Genomic DNA, 26,488 nt, shown 5'->3' on the forward strand with positions numbered 1-26,488 from the left:
TACCGAAATTAGTCAATATTTCAAAATGAAAAAGATTTTTTCATTTTAAACTTGCTTGGTAATAGGGTATTCCTTTTCAGAATTCAACAATGGTCATGAATTAGCTATGTCATAATTACTCAAGTTACACTTAGCATTATTGTGCTGAGCCATCTCATTACCGCAATACACATTCTCATTACCGCAATGTTTTAAGTACCTTTCGGTAATGAGGATTGTCAATTTCGGTAATGAGACTCTATGGTGATTTACATTTAGAATATATTTTCATGACGTATATCCATTTCGCTTTTTATTTATTTACATTTTTAAACATGCAACTGCAACCTTAAATACAAATTATATTTTTGCAGTATAAATATTGTCACTATGTCACTTAATTACAGTTAAAGCACTTGATGAAAGTGTTAAGTGACATTGCATCCATTTCGGGTTAAAATATGCAATTGTATTGAATCAATATTCGATATACAATATTGTAAGTAAACAAAGCAAAAGTAAATGCCTAACATATGCAATAGCTCTAATGGGGGTTTGTCTGTAAAAGTGATCATCTCCCTATACATTACATAAGCTAAATTGAGTGGTCATACAGGTGTTGTTCATAGACCATTTTTTCTGTTCTCATCCTTTCTGGCAAATGTTGTGGTGACATTTATATTTTGTCCCACCCTTGGAAGAACAACAATCGACTATGGGCCAGAAACCCTGTTGTGAAAGTTCATTGAGAGCAAGTAGCAACTTAATTCTTGCTCATATGCCAATCCATGAATCAATATTCCACCCTCGAAATGTGGTCCTTTGATGCAAAAAAATAATCAAACTGCCTAGTGATGTCACCCAATGCAAAGGCAATGGCAAACAACGAACCCAGCACTCGCAGTGAAGTTGTCAGATTGAGTAGATGGCAAAAAGGGAACAAGTTGGGAGACAAAATCGACTCACTTCAAGTCCATGTGCTTTTCCAGAAATGGACAGATTTTTTGCTTCCTGTGTTTGTTTGTCATACCCTAGTGGGTTTGAGTATTTAAGTAGCCTTTTTTTACTAACTTGACTTCCTTCCAAAATCTAAGTTTTGGATCCAATTTGATCATTGTTAAAGGGTGGCACAAAAGGCTTGGCATTTGAAATAGCAGTGAATAGACCTATTTAGCGAATTCAGCGAGAAGTAGTTTTTAGAATATTTCAATCAAAACTAGTAAGAAGAATCATTTGGAGGAATGCTCTAGTTGCCTTTCCCAAATTAGAAACTCCTCATGCATGTTTTTTGCAGCCTTTAAGAAGGTTTCAGCCCCCATACTCTGATCTTTAAGCCATGCTCAAACACCCATGTACCCATCTTTTAGTCATGCTGTGAGTTCTTGATGTCCTGGGTAAGTGGAAAGGTAACGGGATCAAAACAGCCTCAAAATGCACTTTGCACTGATTTAGCTGAAAATGCCCATTAACAGCAATTCAAAATTCCAAGTCTATTGTGCCACCTTTTGACAAGTATCAAACATGCTAGAAAATGAAAAGGAAGTTAAGGTAGTTCAAAGGAACAATACTGCAAGAGAAGAGCAGGATTTTGCAACGTTTTAATTTAGTTTTTCATGCACCCTATACTAATTATGGGCATGTCTGATATTGTCCTGAAAACCAACACTTTTTCTTTTTTTTAAATGTGAGTGAAGTGAAAGCCCACTTGGGAAACTACAAGTCCCATTGTCCACAGCACACACATGAACACTGCACATTGCACACAACAGTATGGTAGTTATGCCTCACCCGCATTTATGCCTCATCCCCAATAGCGCCCGAACGGGAGCAGTACCATGCTCAGGGTACCTCAGTCATGGAGGAGGATGGGGGAGATCACTGGCGGGTCAGGAATCGGGAGTCTGATGCCCTGACTGCCATTAGTGTGCAATGTGCCACTCAAACAGTTAGTGGTGTTCAGTGATATTTCATAACACATAACGTTCATAGTGAATTCCGGCTTTGGTCCGGACAGTATTATGGTGATACTGTACCGAAAATGTACCGAACTGTGACCCTAAAATCAAGGTGTACCGAACCGGCATACCATACAACCTACTCTAGTCATCTCCTGTTCCTTCTACTTCCTACTTCCTAGTTGCCGGTGCGCGCCGAGTCAGAAAAAAAGTCCAGTGCACGACCTCGCACTGCGACATGATTTCCCTTCTCATAACAGATTTAGATTTCTGGTCCACTATAGATTTTTGGCTGGAGAGATCAGTGGTGAGTTGTGATATCATATTCAGGGTGGGGATGAGGAGTGGGATGTATGCGCTTCATTGGGGTCATCAGGTGGCTACCCTCCAGTGTTTTGATGATGGACGAACTATAACTATAACTATAACTATAAAGGGCAGTCATGGGTGAGCGGTTAGGGCGTCAGACTTGCATCCCAGAGGTTGCCGGTTCGACTCCCGACCCGCCAGGTTGGTGGGGGGAGTAATCAACCAGTGCTCTCCCCCATCCTCCTCCATGACTGAGGTACCCTGAGCATGGTACCGTTCCACCGCACTGCTCCCCATGGGGCGCCACTGAGGGCTGCCCCCTTGCATGGGTGAGGCATAAATGCAATTTCGTTGTGTGCAGTGTGCAGTGTTCACTTGTGTGCTGTGGAGTGCTGTGTCACAATGACAATGGGAGTTGGAGTTTCCCAATGGGCTTTCTTAACTTCAGAGTGCACCCCTTGGCCTTCACCCCTTGTACTATGATGTTACTTTGGTGCCCAGGAGGGGCCTCGCCTATTCACCTACTGCAGGGGTGGGGAGCCTTTTTCATTCGAGGGGCCTCTTCAAATTCATCCGATGGCCGTAAAAGTTCTCAGAGAGCCGTACTAATAAAACAAACTAGGATTTCCCCCAGCACTTTAGGCCTATATTGAAGGCAGCCACCTTTAAAACAGACCCCACCTTCTCTAGTTCCCCTGAATATAACTTAATTGTATTGCAAATGTATTTTCTAAGATTCCTTTACAAAATGTGTCATATTTGGCTGGGTTAAGTCTTGAATCCCAATATCCTTCAGTAGCTTAATGAATGGTTTTATATAGAATATATTTATCATCTTATTAGGTGTCATTTGATTAGTTCTGCCCTGGAGGCTCTGTCGTTGTGCTAATAATAATAACCAATAACACATTTACTAATATTTGGCTTTAGTTCAATTTATTTCTCCTTATTCTCATTACCGAAAACTCATTCTCATTACCGAAACATATCCCTCATTACCGAAATGAGCACTTAATTGGAAAAAAAAGTACTAAAGGAAAACTGTATTCATGTATATTTTTTATGAACACAGTACCTTTCATGTTTCTTTCACTTCAGTATATTTTTGGACCGAAATTGTAGGTTTTCACTGATGTATTCTAAAATTAAAGAGGAAAACAAATGATCCTATTGCGGTAATGAGGTAAAATGGTAAAATTCTTAAACTAAAATAATAAAAAAAAAAACGTTTTTGAGTGTTTTATGTAGCCCCTAGTACAACTATCAATATTCAATGAACACAACTGCTAGAACAATTAAGTGTCCTAATACATTTCATGAAAGAAAAAAATTGCGGTAATGAGCATTTTAGCAGACATGGACCTATAAAACGTTAAAAATGTGTTTTAAAAAGTTGTCAGGTAAGTTGATATTATTGTGCTTAGTAACTGTACACTTTGATGTAACTGATTCAAAAAGAAATTCAACCAAAAAAGCATTTTGAAAAAATGATTGTCAAAACACCTTTGTTCCACGTTTCGTGAGAATCACCCCTGTATTGGGCAACCCTTAAAGTGTCCAAGGTAGTGCAGGCGCTTGCTCCGGGGGGTGGGGGGTGGGAGGTAGGGGGTGGGATGAAGTGTAACTGTTCAGTAGAGAAAAGAATCGGGAAGGGGGGGGGGGGGGGTAGTGGCTGCAGGTTGAGTGTTCCAGTGTGGGGGGCTAGTTTATGCAGTCCAGTCACCAATGACAATCTCTTTAACTGTCTCTTTCTGTGTGGTGTTGAAGAGCTGGATGGCCCTGGGGACAAAAGACTTCCGTAGTCTGTCTGTCCGGCAGGGGAAGGCCCGGAGTCTGTAGCTGAACAGGCTCCTCTGGTTGGCCAGAAACGGGTGCAGGGGGTGTCTGTCATTTTCAAGTATTGAGTCCAATCTGCTAAGTGTCCTTTTTTCGGCTGTGGTTGTGAGATCCTCCAGTTCCATACCCACCACAGACCTAGCTTTCCTCACCAGCCTGTCAAGGCGTCCAGCGTCCCTCTTCCTTACGCTACCTCCCCAACAGGCAATAGCATAGGTGAGGACACTTGCCATGACAGACTGATAGGACATCAGCAGGAGCCTGTTGCAGACATTGAAGGATCTAAGCTTCCGTAGGAAGTAGAGCCTGCTCTGCCCTTTCTTGTAAAGAGCATCTGAATTGGCAGCCCAGTCCAGTTTGTTGTCCAGGTGTACTCCTAGGTACTTGTATGTGTTGACTGTCTCCACTGTCTCTCCCTCGATAGAGACAGGCAACAGTGGTGGGGTGGTCCTCCTGAAATCAACCACCATCTCCTTTGTTTTGGTGGCATTCAGCTGCAGCTGATTGTCCCGGCACCATCTGACAAAGTTCTCCACCAGTTCCCTGTACTCTCCTTCCTGTCCATCCTTGATGCATGCCACAATAGCAGTGTCATCAGAGAACTTCTGCATGTGACAGGTCTCTGTGTTGTAGCTGAAGTCAGAGGTGTACAGGGTGAACAACACGGGGGAGAGCACCGTTCCTTGTGGCGCACCCGTGTTACTGACAACAGTCTGGGATGTATGGTCACCAAGCCTGACGAACTGGGGCCTCCCAAAAGTGGGTCCTCATTACATTGTATCCATTGGGGTGGGAGGCCCTTTCAAATGACTTGGTCCTGGGCCCAGCCAAAGCTGTCAGCGGCCCTGCACGCATGCATGCACACGCGCACACACACACACACACACACACACACACACACGCTCAACAAGGACATACGCATTAAGAGTAGGGGCCTATACTGTATGTACATACACAGGCCTTCATTCACATATGAACTTTATCAGACACCCACATAGTAATGTAGGCCTACGTATATACCCCATCCTTACTCTCCCTTCACCTCCATCCATGGTTGATATGCCCTTGAGCACCCAACATCCACAAATTGAAAAAAAAAAGGCAGGACGCCTTATTATACCGCTTTATTATAAAGGCTAGTTCATGTTTGAACTTAAATAATTAAAAATACTGCCACTGCCAACATGTTTCGGCCCACTATAGGCAGGGGTGCACATAACTATTTTAGGCCGTTACTCATATGCGCACCAGCAAATATGTTTTGGTACGCACCTCATCCGCGGTAAAAAAAAACAAACTGTCTGCAGTGTCGAAGGATAAAACATTATCACCACGAACGTTGACACATGTTGTTTGTTTGAAGGCTAATGCAACTGGTGCAAGGTAGCCTAATCAAATTTGTTGTTAGTTTGGTATTCTTTAAATCTTAATTAGCCTACAAATGGTCAACAGGTCATCTTCAAGTTAAGTGATTATTGTCTGGATTTCATCTGTTTTTGCCGATTTCGCCGTCATGCCTGCTAACTGATGCACAGAGGGGGAATAAACTTGTATGGTGTCCGTTTGGAATATGGTGGGAGGAAGCTGGCCGGGAACTGCGTGCATTTAAGAAGCCACGCGCATGGATGCATGCTTTCAGTTTTTAACTTCTATGCATCGGAGTTGCCAATGAGAATGATGGGGGTGCGCGTCCATTCTGGGAGTTAACAGACGGCACAATTCCATAATGATGGAGGGAGGAGGAGAGAGCCAGGAGCTCAACTCGGTCGCGCTCGCGCTGACTGTCGTTAGATTTACAGTTGATATGCGAGTGACATGTCTATTTTTAGGCATTCATGAGAAAACGGGACACATCGCGCCCCTTACCTGTTCAACACGGAACGCATGCTTTCACTACCGCATACGGAGCGATTTCGCATTGCAAGGGACTGGCACTACATTTGTCCACTCATCATTAGCGCCACGGCACTTGGAGCCACTTCTCGGAAAGTTTTGTTTTTTAAATCTCTGACTCAATTTTCTTTGCTGTTGACGAAACTCCAAAGAAACTGATTAGGCTACTGTTGTCTGTTTCTTTTTGGACATGTTTGTTTGACCATTCACCAACATCAACAGTCTGTTGAGATAGTCAGTACGCAAGTGCGCTGTAGTGACTGAGGTGGCAGTACGCATTGCTAATTTTTGGTGCGCATGCGCACCTGCGTACCAGTTATGTGCACCCCTGACTATAGGGCCTTCATCAGGGCACCTGTGTATCCACATATTGTAACTCCAGTGACTCCATTGACCAAAATTCTGCACCTTTCTCAAATTCACCTTTGATTTTTTACCTTTGAAATGATTACATTTTTACACTGCATTATGCTGTTGTTTTTGAGTTTATGTAAATCAGTAAGATACACGTGCAACAGTGTGTCCCCCTCTCAAACACGCACGCACGCACGCACGCACGCACGCACGCACGCACGCACGCACGCACGCACGCACGCACGCACGCACGCACGCACACACACACACACACACACACACACACACACACACACACACACACTCCACTTCTTGATCCTGTGTATTTGCTATTTTCTGCTTTACTTACAGGCCAGTTCCTGAATGAGGAGGTGGCACTGACAAACATGACCACCAACGTCACGGCCATCACACACCACGAGCCCCCCACAACAGCAGAGGGCGATACTGAGTCTGAGTCTCCACCGACGCCAAACAACAACAACACCGCCGCCACCACCACTGCCCTGAAGGTCAAAGGTCGCACGGTGCCCGTGGTGAGGAAGTCGCGGCGCATCTACAGCGGCCGCGAGATGGTGGACTGCTGGTTTGCGCGTAACAACGCCGCCAAGCTGATCGACGGCCAGTACGCGGACTATGTGGTGCCGCACATGTTCGACACGGACACTGGGCCCACTGGGCACAGCAACAGCAACGCCAACACGGACTGATGATGAGGCAGCGCTGCTGAGCATGATGAAGATGAAGATGAAGACACACACACGCACACACAGAGAAGGGCTAGCCATTCCAAACACACACACACACACACACACACACACAGGCGCACACAAACACGTGCCGACACACACACACAGAAGTGCAGTGCTACCCATTCTGAACACACACGCACACACACACACACACACACACACACAGAAGTGCTACCCATTCCGAACACACGCACGCACACAAACAAACATGTGCCCACACGGACACGCACGCACGCACACACACCCAGAGAAGTGCTACCCATTCCGAACACACACACGCACGCACGCACGCACGCACGCACACACATGCGCGTGTACACACACGCATACAGTACACACACACACACACACACACACACACACACACACACACACACACACACACACACACACACACACACACACACACACACACACACACACACACACACATCCATATCCATTCCGATCCCAGACTGCACAGCAGATCTTCTACTTTGGGTGCTGCCACCACTCTGGACGCATTGGGGATAATAGGCCACTGAACACAGCCTACACTCAGCGCTCTGATCGGAGCGCTTCACGCACAGCACACTTGGTCTAGGTGCAATATCATCTTTACAGTGACATTACAGTATAACGCATTGCTTTTTCATAGGTGAGCCTCGCCCTGAACGCAAGTTACAGTAAACAGTCAAACTGATACACACTCAATCATAGCACAATGTCAGTGAAACTTGTCACAAAAAAGACACACGCACACTTACACCCACACACACACACTTCTATATTTCTCATCATTTCCACAATTCTCATCATACAGTACAGCCAAGCTCTGTCTCCTATCTCCAGTGTTCTCCTACTTGCACTCAGGAGACTCTGGTTCAATGCCTCGTATGGACTAAATAACTATTCCATTACTCGTGAATATATTTTTATATTGGTATTTTAATATTGTATAATACAAGCTGTTTTTTGTGATTTGTTAAGAGTTGGTTTTGAGTTGTTTTTTTGTTTGCTTACATATTTAGCTTTAACCAAAGTACCGTATTTAAATGTGTGCCTTCAAGTGAGAAAGGAAAAAGTATAAAGCCCTAAGTGTGACATTGTGTGTTCTTTCAGGGCATCCAAAAGGCCATTCCCATGTGGATGAAAAGCAAAAGTGATGAAACGAGTAAATAATTCACTGTTTTACAGTTAATTTGACCTAAATGTTTGCCTACTGTAATGTAAAATGCAATGTAAATGTACAGCCAGAGAATCTTTTCGAAGGAGAGTTTTGAAGAACAGTCCAATAATAAAAAACATCCCATCAACAATGGGCATTCTTTGGAATGTTCACTTGACAACATTCTAATAACCTCAGTGTACGTAAGAATAACTGAAGGATAACTACTGAAGACGTACAAAAATTCAGACCTTCCCCTCACTGTTAAACTAAAGAGGTCTCTTTCAAGTCAGAAGCAGCACACACACACACACACACACACACACACACACACACACACACACACACACACACACACACACACACACACACACACACACACACACACACACACACACACACACACACACACACACACACACACACACACACATGTAAACATGCTTGCCAAGTCATAAACGTGGCGACATACTCAGCGTGGGATCACATCTGCTAGTCCTAACAGTCCCCAGTCTCCTCACCTGGGCCTGTCATCAGGTGCGGGTCACTAGGTCATGGGACCCCTCCCACTTCAGGTGTGCTCACCTGTCTGTCATCAGCAGCAACAAGTTCTGCCTCCTTTTTTCATGCATTAACCCAGTGGTTCCCAAACTTCCCAAACACCATAGCCTTAGCCCAGCAATTGGATTTCTTGAAATATTACCAGACAAACTATTCATGGAAAATCTAGCAATATTAATGGACATAAGATAATATTGCCAGAAATTCACAGGACAGCAAAATAAAACTATTAGCTGTTAAGTTGTGGATTTCCCGTTTTTATTCAATGTCCATTCTGTCCACGACCCTCCCTTCAGTACCTCTGTGACCCCCAGTTTGGGAACCACTGCGTTAACCTATCAAGGTGCAGAGGTGGAGTCACCAGGACATTCCAGATAGCTTTGGCAGACGGTAGATAACCTGTCAGTTCCACTAGGTTAGGCACACACCTACACACACACACACACACATAATGAACTCTTTCACCTAGGCAGGTGTGAGTGAACCATGTGTGTGTGTGTGTGTGTGTTACCCTCACTGCGACCCCTAATTTGAACAGTCTGACCCCTTCCGTCTTAAAGCTGATTGCTAAGCCAAAGGTCTGTCGTCCATGTAGTCTGTGGTCGAGGAAAACCCCACCAAGGACATACTGAGGACGTAAGAATAACAAGGAAGAAAAAAAGAAAGAAAGAGAATGAAGACATGGAGAATTATAACTAGTGTAAGCAAGTCTATTGGTGGAAGACATCAGGATGTGAAATTTGAAATACATTTTTATAATGTCACACTCCACCCAAAGGTTACCAGAATCTAAATGTGCCTTTGCAATGGATACGGCTACCTTTAGGGTGGACAAATCCTTATTTGAAATTGGGACAACAAGAGGATGGTCTGATAATAGACACTACGTCAATAAAAAAAGATTGCATTTACAAGTAACACATACTAGTACCCAGGGCTCTAAATTAACTTTTTTCATCACTAGCCAAAATGGCAAGTAGATGTAAATCTTACTAGCCAAACACACACTCACTAATGGGTCAAAGTGGCTAGTAAGTTGGTATTTTCTACCAGCTAAACTGAAATTTCACCAGCATTTGGCTGGTGGACTGGTGTTAATTTAGAGGCCTGCTAGTACCTGTTCAGGGGTGCGTTTCTCAAAAGGTAGTTATTAGCATGTTAGCAACTTCGGTAGTGGCCAAATTCCATTGCAAACAAAGTAGCTAATGTAGTTAGCAACTATGGTTTCGAGAAATGCACCTCAGATGAGCTGCTTGACTTCCTCTGGAAGTAACGTTGGATCACAGTGAAAGGTGGAAGGTTGGACATACTACAGACACTCTGGTCTGACATACAGCAGAATTAAACACGAAGAAAATCACGCCTAGTGTGATGAATGCTTAACTGGCCCATAAATGTACAACTCCATCTGATGAATAACGAAATTGAATAAAAACGGACCGCAATGCATCTGTGGAGTCAAATACTTTCAAGTACTGTACAATATTAGGTGACCAGTCTGACAGATAAGATAATTACTATGAAGCTATTCTTTGGATTTTAGGATGATTTAGATTTTTTTATTTTTATTATTCGGGCCTTTTCAAGCCTTTATGTTTTATGACACAGGATAGTGAAGTACAGACAGGAAGCGGGTTGGGAGAGAGAGATGGGGAAGAGCTGGCAAAGGACCCGGGTCAGGAGTCAAACCATTGTCGACCACATGGCAGATGAGTACCCTACCGTTAGGTCAAGGTAGGGTCAATTATTTTGAATTTTAACTACAAATCTGTGTGTGCTTGCACTGGGCTGTTTCCCAGAAGGAAACAAAAGGCTTCTGTCATCAAAGGTTTGTCTTTATTCATAGTATAAAGCATAAACACTGGTGCATAAAATCTCTCCAAATACATACTCATTGTCTTTCGAATAAACAATTTCATACATCATCCTATTACATTTCTATTCAATGTCTCCCAACTCACACACACACATACAGACAGAACTTTCCAGAACTCATAAAGACCATTTGAACGTAAACAATACAGATGAGATTTTTCGTTTTACTGAGAGTAAATCAACCAAGATTTGGCCCCTCGATAAAGACAATGACATCAAAAGGAAATCTTTTAAGTAAAAAAAAAACAGAAATTAAAAAGTGTCCTCAGAAACACATGTACACAGGCACAACATAGATTTCAAAATTGAAAAAAAAACACCATCATCTCATTGAAATGTGAAGACACGATTTTTAACATGGAAGCAAACACAACAACAAACCGTAGTAACCGTTTTTTGGAACTGTGAGATCCTTCTTGATATACCCCACGTGAGTAACATTGGAATAAATTGGAATTGTTAAAAAAACTAAAGAAACATATAAAACCCAGCTTTGGAGATACTGTTTGAATATAAAATAATAACATGAGTAAAATGAAGCATTGCCCTGAGCATAACATGTAGCCTCACATATACTACAATCACATTATCAATATCCATGATTGAGGAATAACCTGCAGGATTGTTTGCCTCGAGATATTCCAGACACACTTCTAGACATTCTAGAATGTGTCTTGTGATTCCAAAGCAAGTCTGGGTATCTCTCACTTAGTTTTTGATGTTTTCTAGGTGATGTCTTGAAATTACATGTAGACATGATTTAATACTGTATGCAGGTGTATATATGATCTATGTCGGTTCAGGCTTTGGCTGGTTTAAAACGAGGCTTGCATTTTTGTTGATGTTTGTACTGTAGTTACGAGCGGGAATGCATGCATGTTTTCTCCTGAGCCTTGCCATGTTAAAAGCAGATAGTACATAAAAGCTGCATTGTCTTTGTGTGGGAGGGTTTAGATCATTATATCCCTTCCCAGAGGACAGCGATCAGATAGCAGCACTTGACACTGAGTCCATCCACGGGCTGGTTGTGGTTAAGAGTCTTCAGTCTTTCTTCAGTGAAACATGAAGAGAGGATATTTCTCCACACAAGAGTTCTCTAGAGTGGCAAGCGTTTCTATATCATATCGTGGGATGCCAAGTCAATAAGACAACATTCTGAAGAACTTTCTCCAAACTGATTTCCTAAGAGTGCTCAAGTTGTGGTAAAGTGAGATGCCAAGACTTCCAAAAGACATTAAGACAACATTCTGGAGAAGGTTTTCAGACAACAGTTCTTAGAGAGTGGTTAGGTTCTTCTTTCTTACGCAAGATGCAAAACATTTAAAAGATGTTAGGACAGCGTTCTCCAAACAGAGTTCTGTAGAGTGGTTGGTTGTCATTAAGACTTGTTTTGATAGTGTGGGCATTAAGAACACGCTCTGAGGACGTTCTCCAACACACAGTTCTCTGGAGTGGTAGAGCGGACGTTCTTCCCGGAGAATTAATAATAAAAATTGCAGCATAGGAATAAATAGTGCATATTATGCACACACACATGAATCACTACCACACAACACAGTGATCGTAGTCCCATTTCTCAGAAAAAATAACAATACATCCCAATTCTGCACATGACATTTCCTTGGTCTTACTGTACTTGGTCCCCAAATTTGCACACACTCAAGTAGTAAAATGTACATACTGACACACGGACGCACGCACACACACACGTATGTGCCAATTCTACGCCCAACACCATTACAAATCATGTTCAATTATTATTACAAAAAAAAATTGTGTGTGTGTGTGTGTGTGCGTGCGTGCGTGCGCGCGCGCGAGCATATACGTGTGTGCGAGTGTAAGCTCACAAAACAGGCTTTGTGCATGTCAGTGCACTTAACACATCACACAGTGTCACATCAGGTTTTTTCCATAAATCCACTAAATAACCATCAGTGTTCTAAAATCACTTACTCCAATGACTAAAATCGTTGACTTCAGAGCCACGCATACAGGCACACATATATGCACAAGCGCATATACTCACAAGCGCACACCTTCTTCACACATGTTAAGACAGCATGTCAACTTACTGAACTTTGTAGCACCAGAGTGTTAGTTAGTGTGTCTGCTTGTGCGTGTGTGTGTGTGTGTGTGTGAGTGTGTGTCTGCTTGTGTGTGTGTGTGTTTACATGATGTCATATGATTTGCACAGTTAAGAAGATGGGCACTGTAGAAGCAATGGCGCGATAGTGTGTGTGCGTGTGCGTGTGTGTGTGAGAGAGAGATCGTCAGTCCTAGACCTCCACCCAGCTGGGCATGAGTCTGCGATCGGTAGGGGTGTAGCAGCCGTCATCGCTCTCATCATCAGAGTCCGCCTCCTCCGCCAACAACACCTACAGAGAGAGAGAGAGAGAGAGAGAGAGAGAGAGAGAGAGAGAGAGAGAGAGAGAGAGAGAGAGAGAGAGAGAGTGAGTGAGTGAGTGAGTGAGTGAGAGAGACAGAGAGACAGACAGACAGACAGACAGACAGACAGACAGACAGACAGACGTAGGACCAATGAAAGAGGAGACAGAGAAGACAGGAGAGAAAAGAACAGATGTACGTATGAGAGGAGGGAAGATGAGCAAATCAGAGGAGATGGATGAAGAAAGAGGGAGGGGAGGCACAGGCAGGACAGATGACAGATGGAAGAGAATATGAGGAGAACGGGCAAGATATGGAGAGTAAAGAACAGATACATGAAGAGAGGGAGAAGAAAGGAAGAAGAGAAGATAGATGGAGAGAGTGGGGGAGAAAAAGAGAGGGAGCAGGAGAGAAAGGGAGAGGTGGTTAGCCGTCATAGTATCTATCACCGCTTGGAAGCAACTTCCAGAAGACATCAACAATACTACTGCTTTACCTTTCATTACTGTTTAACCCGTCACACTTATACAATTCACATTATTCAATCTTTATGCCTTTACAAGTTGGTCTTTGGTTTCCATTTCTGTCAAGTATAATAGACTACCTTAGCATATTAAGCTTTTGTGTATTGCCCTTTTGTTTTTATTTTCGTTACATTGAACTGCTTTTGTGTGTGAAATTAAGTTGTGTTGCTTTGCTTGGATGTGTGTGCATTTCCGTTGATGTGCATGGTAAGCTCTTCAGTGGAATTTGCAGGAGATCAAGCTTAGCCAGAAAACTCAGCCTCTGCTGGTCTCTCTGTATTGTTACCTCTGTCTGTCTGTTTGTCAGTCTGTCTGTCAGCAGGATAACTCGAAAACTTGAGAACGCATTTGGCTGAAACTTCTTGTGGAGTTGGTGGACGTGACCCAAGGAACAAGTGATTAAAATCTGGTGGTGATCCGGATCACGAAACCGGAACAAGGACTTTTTAAAAAGATTCTTTACCATTCCTCGCGTAAAATCTAGACACCCCTAGTGACTGCAAATTGAACTGCGGGACAGGGCAAATGTTGACATTCCAGTTTCCAACTCCACAAAAAGAAGGCAGAAGGCAGTTCTAAAAAACAGCTTCCTTGGCGGAGGACTCTCATAGTGCATTCTAGTTTTGAGGAATGTTTCCTTCATGTAGGTGTGGACATAGAAGTAGAAAAATAATTGGATCTGACCTTCATCCAATTTGTCTTGTCTAGGTTGTTAGCCTGAATGGCAAAAAGCCAGCCTACTAACTATGTATACAGTTTAAATACACAAAGTGCACCATTCACTACGGTGCACAGTGCACAATGTCGATATCATCGCTCACAAAATACTCCCCTCTGTTCGCTAATTGGTGTGGGCAAGATACCACTGGAGTCAGCCATGTCAATTGAACGAAACCCAGACTATCACATAGGGCTGGACTGGCCATCTGGCATAGCGGGCATTTCCCGGTGGGCCCCACATCCTCGTGGGCCCCTATTTACAGAAATGTAAATGGGGGGGTTTGTCTTTTTTTACATTTCTGAAAGTAGGGGCCCACGACGGTGCAGGGCCCACGAGGATGCAGGGCCCACGAGGGTGCGGGGCCCACCGGTGAGTCAGTTTCGCGCCGCTTCTTATGAGGGGCCCCTTTCAGCCTAAAGTGCCCAGGCCCTATTTCTCCCCCAGTACAGCCCTGCTACCACAGTATGGAGATACTGTCGAGGCTAAACGAGCTGGAGTGCGTGGGCAGCTAGCTCCTCTCCTCTTTCGTGCTTTAGATTACGCTACACAGGACTTTCTGTGTGGTTGGCCCCTCTGGAATGATCGTCTTCGGTGCTTAAAATGTTCTACAATTGTGGCTGTCTGAGTGTATCTCACACCTTAAACCTAAAAGTTCTTTAAAAAAATGTCCCACTTTTAAAAATTCTATCAATGGGACTCTGGTCCAAACAAAGCATGTTACAGACTAGAGCGTGGCTCGGGCCGGTTTTTTTTTCTGTCCGAGCTCGGCCCTCAGCCGACAGAAAAGTGATCAACCCCGACCCGAGCCCGAGACTAATTAAAATGTTTGTGTCCGAACCCGTCCGAAGCCCGAGACCACTGTAATAACAACAGAACCTGTGCGCAAGCAATATTTTCTATGTGGCCTCCTTCATACTCAAAATAGCACGTGATAAATAGCCAGGATAGGCAACTAGGATGAGGCAATTTGCTGTAGCCTAATTTAGTTACGCACGCATAGTAAGTATAAACATGTGACAGCGCACCTTATGTTTCTTTCGGTTAGACCAGAGATGTTGGGTGCTGTGATCAAATGCATGGGAGGGGCGTGAGAGGATAAGAAAGGCGAAAACTAACGAATACGGTTTGGATGCAGTCAGCGCGGCTATGGACACATCTGTTACGTTACTGTTAGTGCAAATAAATCCCCGCGAGCCGGTGAAGATGCCACTCCTTGTCGTTAAGAAGGATGGGCTATAAGTTCACCCCGATTCGGCCCTCCAAGAGAATGTCATTTCCCCTGATGTCCATGCGGTCAATATAAAATCAGGAAAGGTTGCACGCGCATAGTTACAACTGTAGGCTACAGTAAAAGTGACAAGAATTAAGAACCTACGTGAAGGACATGAAATGTCACAGCGGACAAAGTAGTAACAGGAAACCTCTTCGCCCCTACCTTAGGCAACTCCACGTAGCGTGTGCGTCTTCTTTAATCCATATTATGCTCCTTGCTACCCCTTGCTGGAAATGTAATCCTTGGCGAGCAATGCAGTGACAAACTTCGTCATTTTATGTTCAACATTTAAGACAGCACCGAAGGCATGCTAAAACATGGCCTACACTAGGCCTACAACAAAAGACCACGCGTTCACTGACAACTGTATTTGGCGCTTATTAAGAAAGCAAGTTGACTCGGCATTCCTGCTCGGCTGACTGGGAGTGAGCGTCCATGTTGCCACTGGTAACTGGCGCGTGCATACAGCCAATAATAATCACTCGCAAGAGTAGCCTACCAACATTTTCATTTATGCATATTCAATTACTTATTTTTTAATCACAAAACTGCCGTTTGCATGAACTGAAACGTTTCCTCTGATTGCTTACAATTTTCACAATGTCTGTTTGGTTCAAGCCCGAGCCCGACCCGAGTCCGACAGATATTCTATTTTTTTTGTCCGAGTCCAGCCCGGCCCGTCGGGTTCCGACCAGGCCCGCCGGGCTTCGGTCGGGTTGCCATGCTCTGTTACGGACACATGGCTGTAAAACTCGCTGGTTTCTGCAACATAAACCTGTGTCTTTGGTGTCTTTTATTTTTACAACTTCAATTCTACTGATGGACTTAGTTCGGCCCAAAGCATTTGTTCCACAATATGAAGCATACAAATGAATGTAACGGACAGATATCTGAATACTGCCCCTGTACATAACACACAAAATCAAAATGCATATGCACTGCAGTGCAGTGAACAAAAATGTGTGCTACACAGACAAAAGGTACATCATGTGTCACATGTTACGATACACATGTTTTAGCAGTAGCCCCGTTATGCATTTCTACAGCACTTTATTGGACAGTATAATATCAAGAACAGAGACGTCAACTGGAGGCCATTCAAGGACTCTGCAGGAACTGTGTGTGCGTGTGCGTGTGCGTGTGTGTGTAATTCGACAGAGAGAACAGGTTAAGTGTGTATGTCCGTCTGCATCATTAAACTGAAGGTTATAGAACTCAACAACCGAGATTTACTGCTTCATAAAAATGCACGCGTACACACACGCACAGAACTAAAGACACGGATGATGAAAGCAAAATAACTCAAAGCATACATAGAGTAATATAGAGGATGAGAGAGAGAGAGAGAGAGAGAGATAGAGAGAGAGAGAGAGAGAGCAAAAATAAGAAAGAGAGAGCAAAAATAAGAAAGAGAGAGAGAGAGAGAGAGAGAGAGAGAGAGAGAGAGAGAGAGAGAGAGAGAGAGAGAGAGAGAGAGAGAGAGAGAGAGAGAGAGAGAGAGAGAGAGAGAGAGAGAGAGAGAGAGAGAGAGAGATGTACAATAGGCATGAAGAGAGACATGGGAACTCTTTGGCCCTCTGGGTCAAGCCCACACTGACCCTGCTGTACACTGGTAGACACAGTGACGGCTAGACCTCAGCATCAACACCAATTACAGTAAGCAGCGAGCCCTCGCTCACTCTTCCCACACACAACCACTTGACCACATAGCAATTCATATACATGCGGGCATACACACATGCACACGCACACACGCACATACACACACAAAGAGAGCCACACATCCATTCATGTGCACACAAAACACAGATAAACACGAGACGCACACAACCTTTTAAGGAAACATGCACACATCCAAACAATGACACACACACACACACACACACACACACACACACACACACACACACACACACACACACACACACACACACACACACACACACACACACACACACACACACACACACACACACACACACACACACACACACACTGGTCATCCAGCACCTCTTTTGGTCATCCGCTTGCATAAAATGTCATGCTCACACACATACACACTAGGGGTGTAAATCACAGCCTTCATGACGATATGGTATCGATTTCTTAAATCAGGGATTCAATTTTTTTTATATACTTAAGAATTCCCCACGATACGATGCGATTCGGTTCGATTAGATTTTTTTCCAATTACTTTTCCACTACTATTGTGCTATGGAGCTAAGGCATTGCTCAGGGGCCAGTGATTCGATTATTTTCGATTCTTAAGAATGCCCAACGATACGATGCGATTCGATTAAATCGCTGGCCGATACTTCCGATACATCGATACATTTCCATTTTATTTACATCCCTAATACACACTAGGGTGCATCAAAGGTCCCTCAAAAATGAAAACTTTGCAATATCCCACTCTGCTCTTGCAGTATTGTTCCTTTGCACTATCATAACTCCCTTGTACATTTCTAGCAAATTTCATTGATGTTAAAGGGTGGCACAATAGGCTTGAAATTTTGAATAGTAGTGAATGGGCATTTTTAGCCAAATATATGCAAAGTGCATTTTGAGACTGTTTTGATCAAAAACAGTAAGGACAGTCATGTGGAAGAATGCTCCAGTTGCCTCTCCACTTCCCCAGGACATCAAAACCCCAAACAATTACCAAATAATGGATACACGGGTGTTCAAACATGGCTAAAAGATTAGCAAATGGGGCCTAAAGCCTGGCTGAAGGAAGGCTCTAAAAAACAGGCGCAGGGAATTTCAGGAAAGTGGAAAGGGAACTAGAGCATTCTTCCAAATGATTCTCTTTACTAGTTTTGACCAAAATAGAGTAAAACACAATTTTCAAGGATTTTGATAAAATAGCCCATCCACTGCCATTCAAAATGTCAAGAATATTGTGCCACCCTTCAACATGAACCAAAATCGCTAAGATTTTACACGGGCGTTATGTTAATACAAAGGAACCATTTTTCAAAAGCAGAGCAGGATTTTCAGATGTTGGGGCGTTTGATGCACCCTAATACACACACACACACACAAACACACACACACAATATCCACTGGTCAGTCACCCAGCAGCAGTAAAGCCTAACAGCACTGTGCTGGGGGGGGGCATGCCTGAAATGTCACCCTCCACTGCAGATCAATGCGTGATTTGTGGACGGCTGGCACAATACCAAGAGCAGAGGAGGAGACGAACAAAGACATCAATACGTTACAAAAAGAAGGAGAGGGAGAATGGGAGGGAGAATGGGAGAGAGAGAGAGAGAGAGAGAGAGAGAGAGAGAGAGAGAGAGAGAGAGAGAGAGAGAGAGAGAAGGGGGCCCATATATTTATGGTTCCACTGTATTGGGGCCATATTCAGAACTGTTTGTAAAACAGCATCATAGACGCATGACTTATCCGTAATTCCACTTCCTATAAAGCTGAAGTATTCTGCAACGTGCAATTATGCATGAAATATTATGAGAGCCACATATTCTCCTTTCCAACAAAACAGCACTCAGAAACAACTACAACAACAAACTCCATGCAGTAACAGCATGGGCAAACGATGTGTAATTAAACTAATGTACACTGGAAAAGGGGTTAAATATTATATTACATTATTAATCTAAAATACAGAGAAAAACAATCTAGTGGTACTTTATTGCCCCACGACATAAATTACCCTGTGATACAAAGACAGATTCTGTAATCTAATCTAATCTAATCTAATCTAATCTAATCTACTCAAAGGTAATAATTACTTAATTAAAGAATGACAAATAATACTCCATAAAATTACTACGACGGCATAAACACTCTTGTTGGCTTGGGATACATAAACATTCTTTAACATTATTATATACATACATAGACCAAAATTCTGTAAGAGTACTGTATGACCTTACTGGACATTACTCTGTGATATGAGAACAGATATTCTGTAATCTAGTTATTCCAAGATGAGCAATCATACTGTAATCACAGAATGGCCAATACTCCATAACATCATTACTTTCAAAAACTGTCAAATCTTATTACATTACAATACATGCCTTTGGCCAAAGCGATTTACAAGTGTTATTCACTATGAATGCATGAACAAACACTTTGTAACCTTGTAACCCTGGTGGAATACAGAGACAAAACATTCTGTAATGTATCCACATAATTAAACTGAGACCCAGGGTGAACTATAGTGTAATGCAATTACCCTGGGACACATGGACAAACAGAGGAGAGGAGAGGAGAGGAGAGGAGAGAAGAGGAGAGAAGAGGAGAGGAATGGAGAGAAGAGGAGAGGAGAGGAGAGAAGAGAACAGGAATGGAGACAAGGGGAGAGGAGAGGAGATGACGGGAATGGAGAGAAAAGGAGAGGAGAGGAGAGAAGAGGAGAGAAGGGTGTGTGGGAGGAGAGGAGAGGAATGGAGAGGAGAGAAGAGAAGAGGAGAGGAATGGAGAGAAGAGGAGAGGAGAGCAGAGCAGAGTAGAGTGGAAGAGAGAGACGAGAGGAGAGAGGAGAGGAGAGGAGAGAGGAGAGAGGAGAGAGGAGAGGAGAGGACCGGAATGGAGAGAAGAGGAGAGGAGAGGAAAAGAGAGGAGATGAGGGGAGATGAGGGGAGAGGAGAGGAATGGAGAGAAGAGGAGAGGAGAGGAGAGGAAAGCAGAGTGGAAGGGATAGGGCAGATATGGGAAGATTCCATCACATTTAAATAGATTCACATGGGGGTCAATCACACAAAGGGAAGCCACAGACATGGTGAAAGAAGGCTGTGTGTGTGAGAGTGCTTGTGAGAGTGTGTGTGTGTGCTGGGGGGATTGGGGAGTGGGTTGTGGTGGAGAACCCCTGAGTCAGTTTTCCCTGGACGAACACCAAGGAGGCTCTTAGAAGCATGAAGTGTAAACACACACATACACACACACACAGACAAGCATGCGCACACACAAACACTGACAGACATGTGCGCACGCGCAGAGACACAGACACACACACACACACACACACACACACACACACACATTCTAGGCTTCTGATCAGAATGCATTTCTGTTTGTGTTTGTGTTTGTGTGTGTGTGTGTGTGTGTGTGTGTGTGTGTGTGTGTGTGTGTGTGTGTGTGTGTGTGTGTGTGTGTGTGTGTGTGTCTTTCTGCCATGGTTGAAAGGGACCCGAAAGAGGAGAGGGGAGAGTAAGGGAGCGCTGGATGAATCTCTGTGGTATCCAAATAATGAAATCAACCCTTGTTTCCCCACTGTACCCTAAACGTTCTGCCGCACAGACATTAAAGCATACACTGGGACACACAGACACATGTGCAGACGCACGCACGCACGCACGCGTCGCGCACGCACGCACACGCGTGCGCGCACACACACACACACACACACACACACACACACACACACACACACACGTACAACTGTAAAAAGGGTATTTATATTGTCATTGCATAACCTGGCTAACCGGAACATGCTACAGGTCATAAACTACCCCTTGATGACATCAGAGGATGAGACAGAAAGCACGAAACTGCATTTGGCATGAAATTTCTCCATGACCAATGCTGTATACTGTTTGAAAACATGCCAGAACATGTCTTTGAATTCAAGTATACGCAACTGTAAAGAACTAACGCGGCACCAATTTCAAACAACTGTTTGAATTCACAGTCTGCTGAAAGAACTGGTGACTATGATGAAAGGGGCATGGCACGTTTTGGTGTGTGTGTGTGTGTGTGTGTGTATGTGTGTGCGCATGTGTGTGTATGTGGATGCGTGTGTGTGCGTGTGCGTGTGTGTGTGTGTGTGCATGTGTGCGCATGTGTGTGCCCATATCTAAGTGGGTGCATACAGGTGATCGTGAGAGACACTGCCAGTGCTTGGACGTGTGTGTGTGTTCCTCACCTGGGTCTCATCGCTGGTTACCGATGGCAACTCCTTCTCCTTCTTGATGGTGTTTGACGACCCCTCGATGGCGCTCATGGTCTTGTACTTCCTCATCATCAAGCTGTCCACCACCCAGAACATCAACGACTGCAGACACAGCAGAGGGAGGTTACAAAACATCAGAGACGGCCGATAAGGTAGAAGAAACTTCCAGAAGACCAGAGATGGGTAGAAACACAAGAGAAGAAAATTCCAGAACACCGAAGATGGGTAGAGATGTGAGAACAAAATTCCAGAACACCAGAGATGGGTAAAGACACAGGAGAACAAGATTCAGAATACCAAAGATGGGTAAAGACGCAGCAGAAGAAAATTCCAGAACATTGCAGGTGGTAAAGGGAGGAAGAATTCCACAATAACAGAGATGGTATACAGTGGTAAATTGCATTATATCAATAAAATGGCGCAGATGAATAGTTCACAATATAAGTTAATAAAATGACATAGATGAGTAGTCTACAATATTACAGATGATGATCAAAACAACATTTATTAATTTCAGATATGCCAGAAATACAATAGATAGAGATATGACCAGAATAAAAAAAATGTTAGTAAAAAAGACAGACAATGCACAATGCCAGAAATGTTATCCAAAAGAACATTTCAGAGCATGAGAAAAGAAGGTGGTGGAAGAGGGGAAGAGGGGAAATTCAGAGATGTCAGACAAAGGAAAACATTCCAGAACATTAAAGATGGCCGAAGCAGTGAATGATTCCATGCCATTTAAAATGGCAAAGGAGGTAGAATAGCAGACAGCTGGTGGAGTTCTGTGTGCAGTGTGCATTGAATGAGCCCAGACATTGTGAAGCTACTTTCAAATTTAGTCTGATCTCTTGGTTTTTTTATGAAGCTTTTTTTCTTTTCGATAAAAACTGGAGAGGGGATCTTCTTGACTTGTTGCCTAGTTTTCATCTCAACTTTTAGACAAAATATGTGTCTTTCTAACAAAAGCAAGGCTGGACTGCTAATCTGGCATACAGATTTTCTTGGTGGGCCAACAGTCCTCTGGGGCCAATGCTGTTGGGTTGTTGTTGTTGTTGTTTTTCTCTCTCTCTCTCTCTCTTGGAGATTGGCCCACCAAAGATAGGGCGGCTCATTGGTCCATCTTTAATATACCTGTAGACAATGGGCTGAGCCAATCATAATATCGTTAAAGGGGAACTCCTGTGAATTTCAATGACCTGTTGTATTGCTCACGCTACCCTTGACTTGTCAGTAGCCGGTGACGCCGCAGTTTTTGGTTCATCCCTGTCCGAGACATGAGCTATTCTAATGGGGGCAACTTTTGTATGCATTTTTTAAAAAATGAACATAGGCCTACTCCAAATATTTTCCCAAAATGTATCGCTGTTTGCTAGCTGTCTGCTGATGTTGCACAACCTTTTGGGAATAAATAAAAATGTTTTTTTGAAATATAAACAAAAGTTGCCCCCATTAGAATAGCTCATATCTCGGAAAGGGCTGAGCCGAAAACTGTGGCGTCACCTGCTACTGACAAGTCAAGGGTAGCGTGAGCAATACAACAGCACATTGAAATTCGCAGGAGTTGCCCTTTAAGAAAATCAGGGGAGCTGTGTGACGGGCCGGTCTATGCCAAAAACGTAGACCTACCAAAAACTGAACAAGTGTGTCAATGTGAAGGTAAAACATCAGAGAGCAAAGGTTCACAAGTTTTTGGCAATTGGCTTTGGTTAAAATGGCATTTAAAATTTGGAATCACCTCATCACACACCAAAGTGAAAGTGAGAGCGAGTCTCATCCGCTGCTGTGACGGGGCCGTAGAGGTATAGTTGGGAAGGGCAGAAGATTAGGTTAGGGGGAAGATATGAGGTGTGGAGGATATGCTGGACATTAATAACAAGGGATCAGAGAGAGAGAGAGAGAGAGAGAGAGAGAGAGAGAGAGAGAGAGAGAGAGAGAGAGAGAGAGAGAGAGAGAGAGAGAGAGAGAGAAGTGTGATTGTGTGTGTCTGTCTGTGTGTCTGTGATTGTGTGTGTGTGTGTGTGTCTGTGTGTGTGTGTGTCTGTGTGTCTGTGTGTCTGTGTGTCTGTGTGTCTGTGTGTCTGTGTGTCTGTGTGTCTGTGTGTCTGTGTGTCTGTGTGTCTGTGTGTCTGTGTGTCTGTGTGTCTGTGTGTCTGTGTGTCTGTGTGTGTGCGTGTCACTGTAACAGAGGGAATTGGAGAGAGAGAATGTGAGGAAAGAATAAAGCAAGGGGAAGGGGTGGAATGTCATGCCAGCATTTCTGAAATTCATTTTTTAGGCCGTAAATGACAGCAAGAAAGAGAAAGTGAACGAGTGAGGGCATGGAGTCAAAAAGAGAGAAAGAGAGGGGGGCAAGAAACAGGGAGAAAGATGGGTGAAAAGTAGAGTTACCAAAACATCCAAGACAAAACGGGAAAAAGAGGAATATTAAAGGGTAAAAAAAGGAGAATTTTAAATAAAAAGAGCAAAAGAAAACTTACGTTGACCACGAAGGGAACAATGAGCATGACCAGCACCAGCTCCACCTGAGGGTTCGGGATGTATTTCAACAGCACCTCCTGTAACTGTACGCACACGCACACGCACACGCACACGCACACGCACACGCACACGCACACGCACACGCACACGCACACGCACACGCACACGCGCGCACACACACACGCACACGCACACAATGACGCACACGTAGACGCACCCACACGCACACACACACACAAAGACAGAAATGGTACATTTACAAACAAAACAAAAACGCTATGCAAATGTTATGACCCCCAAAAACCTTTGAATAGTAAAGTCAAAACCTAGCTTTGTTTTTTTGATAGCTAAGGAAATATGTGTGCACAATACACACATGCACGCACGCACTCAACACACACACGCACACGCACACGCACACACACGCACAAGCACACACACACACACACACACGCGCGCACGCACGCACGCAACACACACGCACTCAACACACACACGCACACGCACACGCACACACTGTACAGTCCAACACAAGCTGTAACCCACTATAAAACCACACTTGTTATGCAAACACACATTTATGTACACAGGCACTCTACCCACACACCACAAGCCAGCTTTATGCAGACCACAGACCACCCACTTGCACGTAGTAAGAGTGTAAAACAATCTTAACAAAACACACACAAACACCTTGGACCAAAGCCGCATATGCAATATACATTTCTGGACCATGCTGCATGTCGGAGCAGCTACATACTCTATGTTCCATCTAGCACTGTGGCCACAGATGCTATAGGTGACATTTTGGCAAAATCCTATGTGGACTAAGCAGTTCATGTAGAGCTCACACAATTGAGCAAACACATTTTAATAATGAAAATGAGTGCTTTGCTAAAGTTAAGGATTTTTCCTCACTTTTTTCTGTGATCTACAAGCCCAGTGTTTCTCAACAGGGGTGCCGCGGAAACGTGGCTGATAAATAAATTATGTAATATAATACATATTTGTCTAAATTGATAAGTTAATGCTAGTCAGTGGAATCTTTCATCTGCCATTTACACACAATAAAGTAAATATAGGTCGCCCCAGTCAGCTGCAACTTCGAACGTAGGTCATGTGACGTCACCAAATGTGTTACTTTTCTAAGCTTGTGTGGTATCGGATGCAATGCCTTGTTACGGCTTGTTGGTTTGGGGTGCCTTAACATTTTTCATGATTTGAAAGGGTGCCTCGCCTAAAAAAAGTTTGAGAAACACTGTACAAGCCTTACAATGAGCACCCTGGAACAAGAAGCTGGTCTATTTTTTGTTATTAAGAGCATACCCTAATCTTCAGACTACAATATTTGTTTTATATTTCTGTAGTGTAGAGAATAAATTACACCCAGTGTGATGACGGCTTCTCCGTCCCACTCAAAACAGGCACAAAACAGAAATGCAATTTTTTTTTTAGCTACAAATTCTTTCCAAGCTGTTTTCCACCATACACTTTTTCTAGGGAAGGCAAGCAAAGGTGAAAATGCCCTCTGGTGTTACAGTATTGTTATCTGTGACGCTTATGTGATTGTGTGTGTGATTGTGTGTGTGCGTGTCTGTGTGCGTGTCTGTGTGCGTGTCTGTGTGCGTGCCTGTGGTTGGGTGCGTGCGTGCCTGTGGTTGGGTGCGTGCGTGCGTGTGAGTGAGTCAGGAGATCAGGAAGTGTGTAGGCAGGAGATTGGGGTGTGTCGGGTCGGGAGGAAGAGCACCCAAGGTCAGGGTCATCTCCCTCCATGGACGCCAGCAGCAGGTCAGAACAATATGATCCAGTGGCAGGATCCGAGAGAGCCCGGTTCAAATCCCTAGCCGGGCAGACCAGTTGAGAAGCTTTACTGGACAAACAGTGACGTTCTCTCCCTCACCATCCCAGATGACAAGTCTCTTGGCTGAAGCATTTAGCCCACTTGTCATTTCCTGGTTGCCACAGTGGAAGTGAATGGTGTGTGTGTGTGTGTGTGTGTGTGTGTGTGTGTGTGTGTGTGTGTGTGTGTGTGTGTGTGTGTGTGTGTGTGTGTGTGTATGTGTGTGTGTGTGTGTGTGTGTGTGTGTGTGTGTGTGTGTGTGTGTCCTAATTGCTTGCCTAATAATTACTGACTGTTTGTGTTTGTGTGTGCGTGCACATGAGTATTTTCCATTTTCCATGCACAGAGGATGTGTTGGGTGCGCTGCGCTGTCATGGATATTGCTCTTCCGGTGGCCTTAGAAGTTTCAGTTGTGTGTTTACGTGACTTTATCGTGAACGTGTGCATTCACCGCCACTTGATCTCATCCCGACGCGTCACTTTTCAACCGTTTGACCAGTCAGCAATATGCCTTTGGTGTCAAAACGTGACGCTAAAGTCAAAAGAACCCCTTCACAGTAACATGACTTAAAAAAAACTGCCGCCTGGTCAAATGGTGACAAAAAAATTATGCGAGGGGTGTGAGTCTGCGTCGTCACTATGACAGTAAATAACTTGTGCATCGATTCGTCTTTAGAATCTGT

General features: G+C 43.9%; 2 protein-coding genes across 3 annotated transcripts in view; one reads left to right on the plus strand and one right to left on the minus strand.

Moving 5' to 3' along the window:
* The window catches only part of itih5 (inter-alpha-trypsin inhibitor heavy chain 5), a 65,435-nt gene extending 58,309 nt beyond the window's left edge, over window positions 1-7,126 (plus strand). For both annotated transcript variants that reach the window (XM_063217303.1, XM_063217305.1), the window contains one exon: window positions 6,678-7,126. In XM_063217303.1, coding sequence (XP_063073373.1) covers window positions 6,678-7,036 — 359 coding nt within the window. In that variant the 3' untranslated portion in view covers window positions 7,037-7,126. The remainder of the gene's footprint in view (window positions 1-6,677) is intronic.
* A 5,351-nt stretch (window positions 7,127-12,477) lies between these two features.
* The window catches only part of tmem110l (transmembrane protein 110, like), a 36,752-nt gene continuing 22,741 nt past the window's right edge, over window positions 12,478-26,488 (minus strand). The window contains exons 6-8 of the mRNA XM_063217306.1: window positions 23,965-24,048; window positions 21,458-21,586; window positions 12,478-13,036 (exon numbers count right to left, since the gene is read on the minus strand). Of these exons, the coding sequence (XP_063073376.1) occupies window positions 12,938-13,036; window positions 21,458-21,586; window positions 23,965-24,048 (312 nt within the window). The 3' untranslated portion in view covers window positions 12,478-12,937. The remainder of the gene's footprint in view (window positions 13,037-21,457; window positions 21,587-23,964; window positions 24,049-26,488) is intronic.

Source organism: Engraulis encrasicolus, chromosome 15 (genome assembly GCF_034702125.1).
Source record: "Engraulis encrasicolus isolate BLACKSEA-1 chromosome 15, IST_EnEncr_1.0, whole genome shotgun sequence".
NCBI lineage: Eukaryota > Metazoa > Chordata > Actinopteri > Clupeiformes > Engraulidae > Engraulis > Engraulis encrasicolus.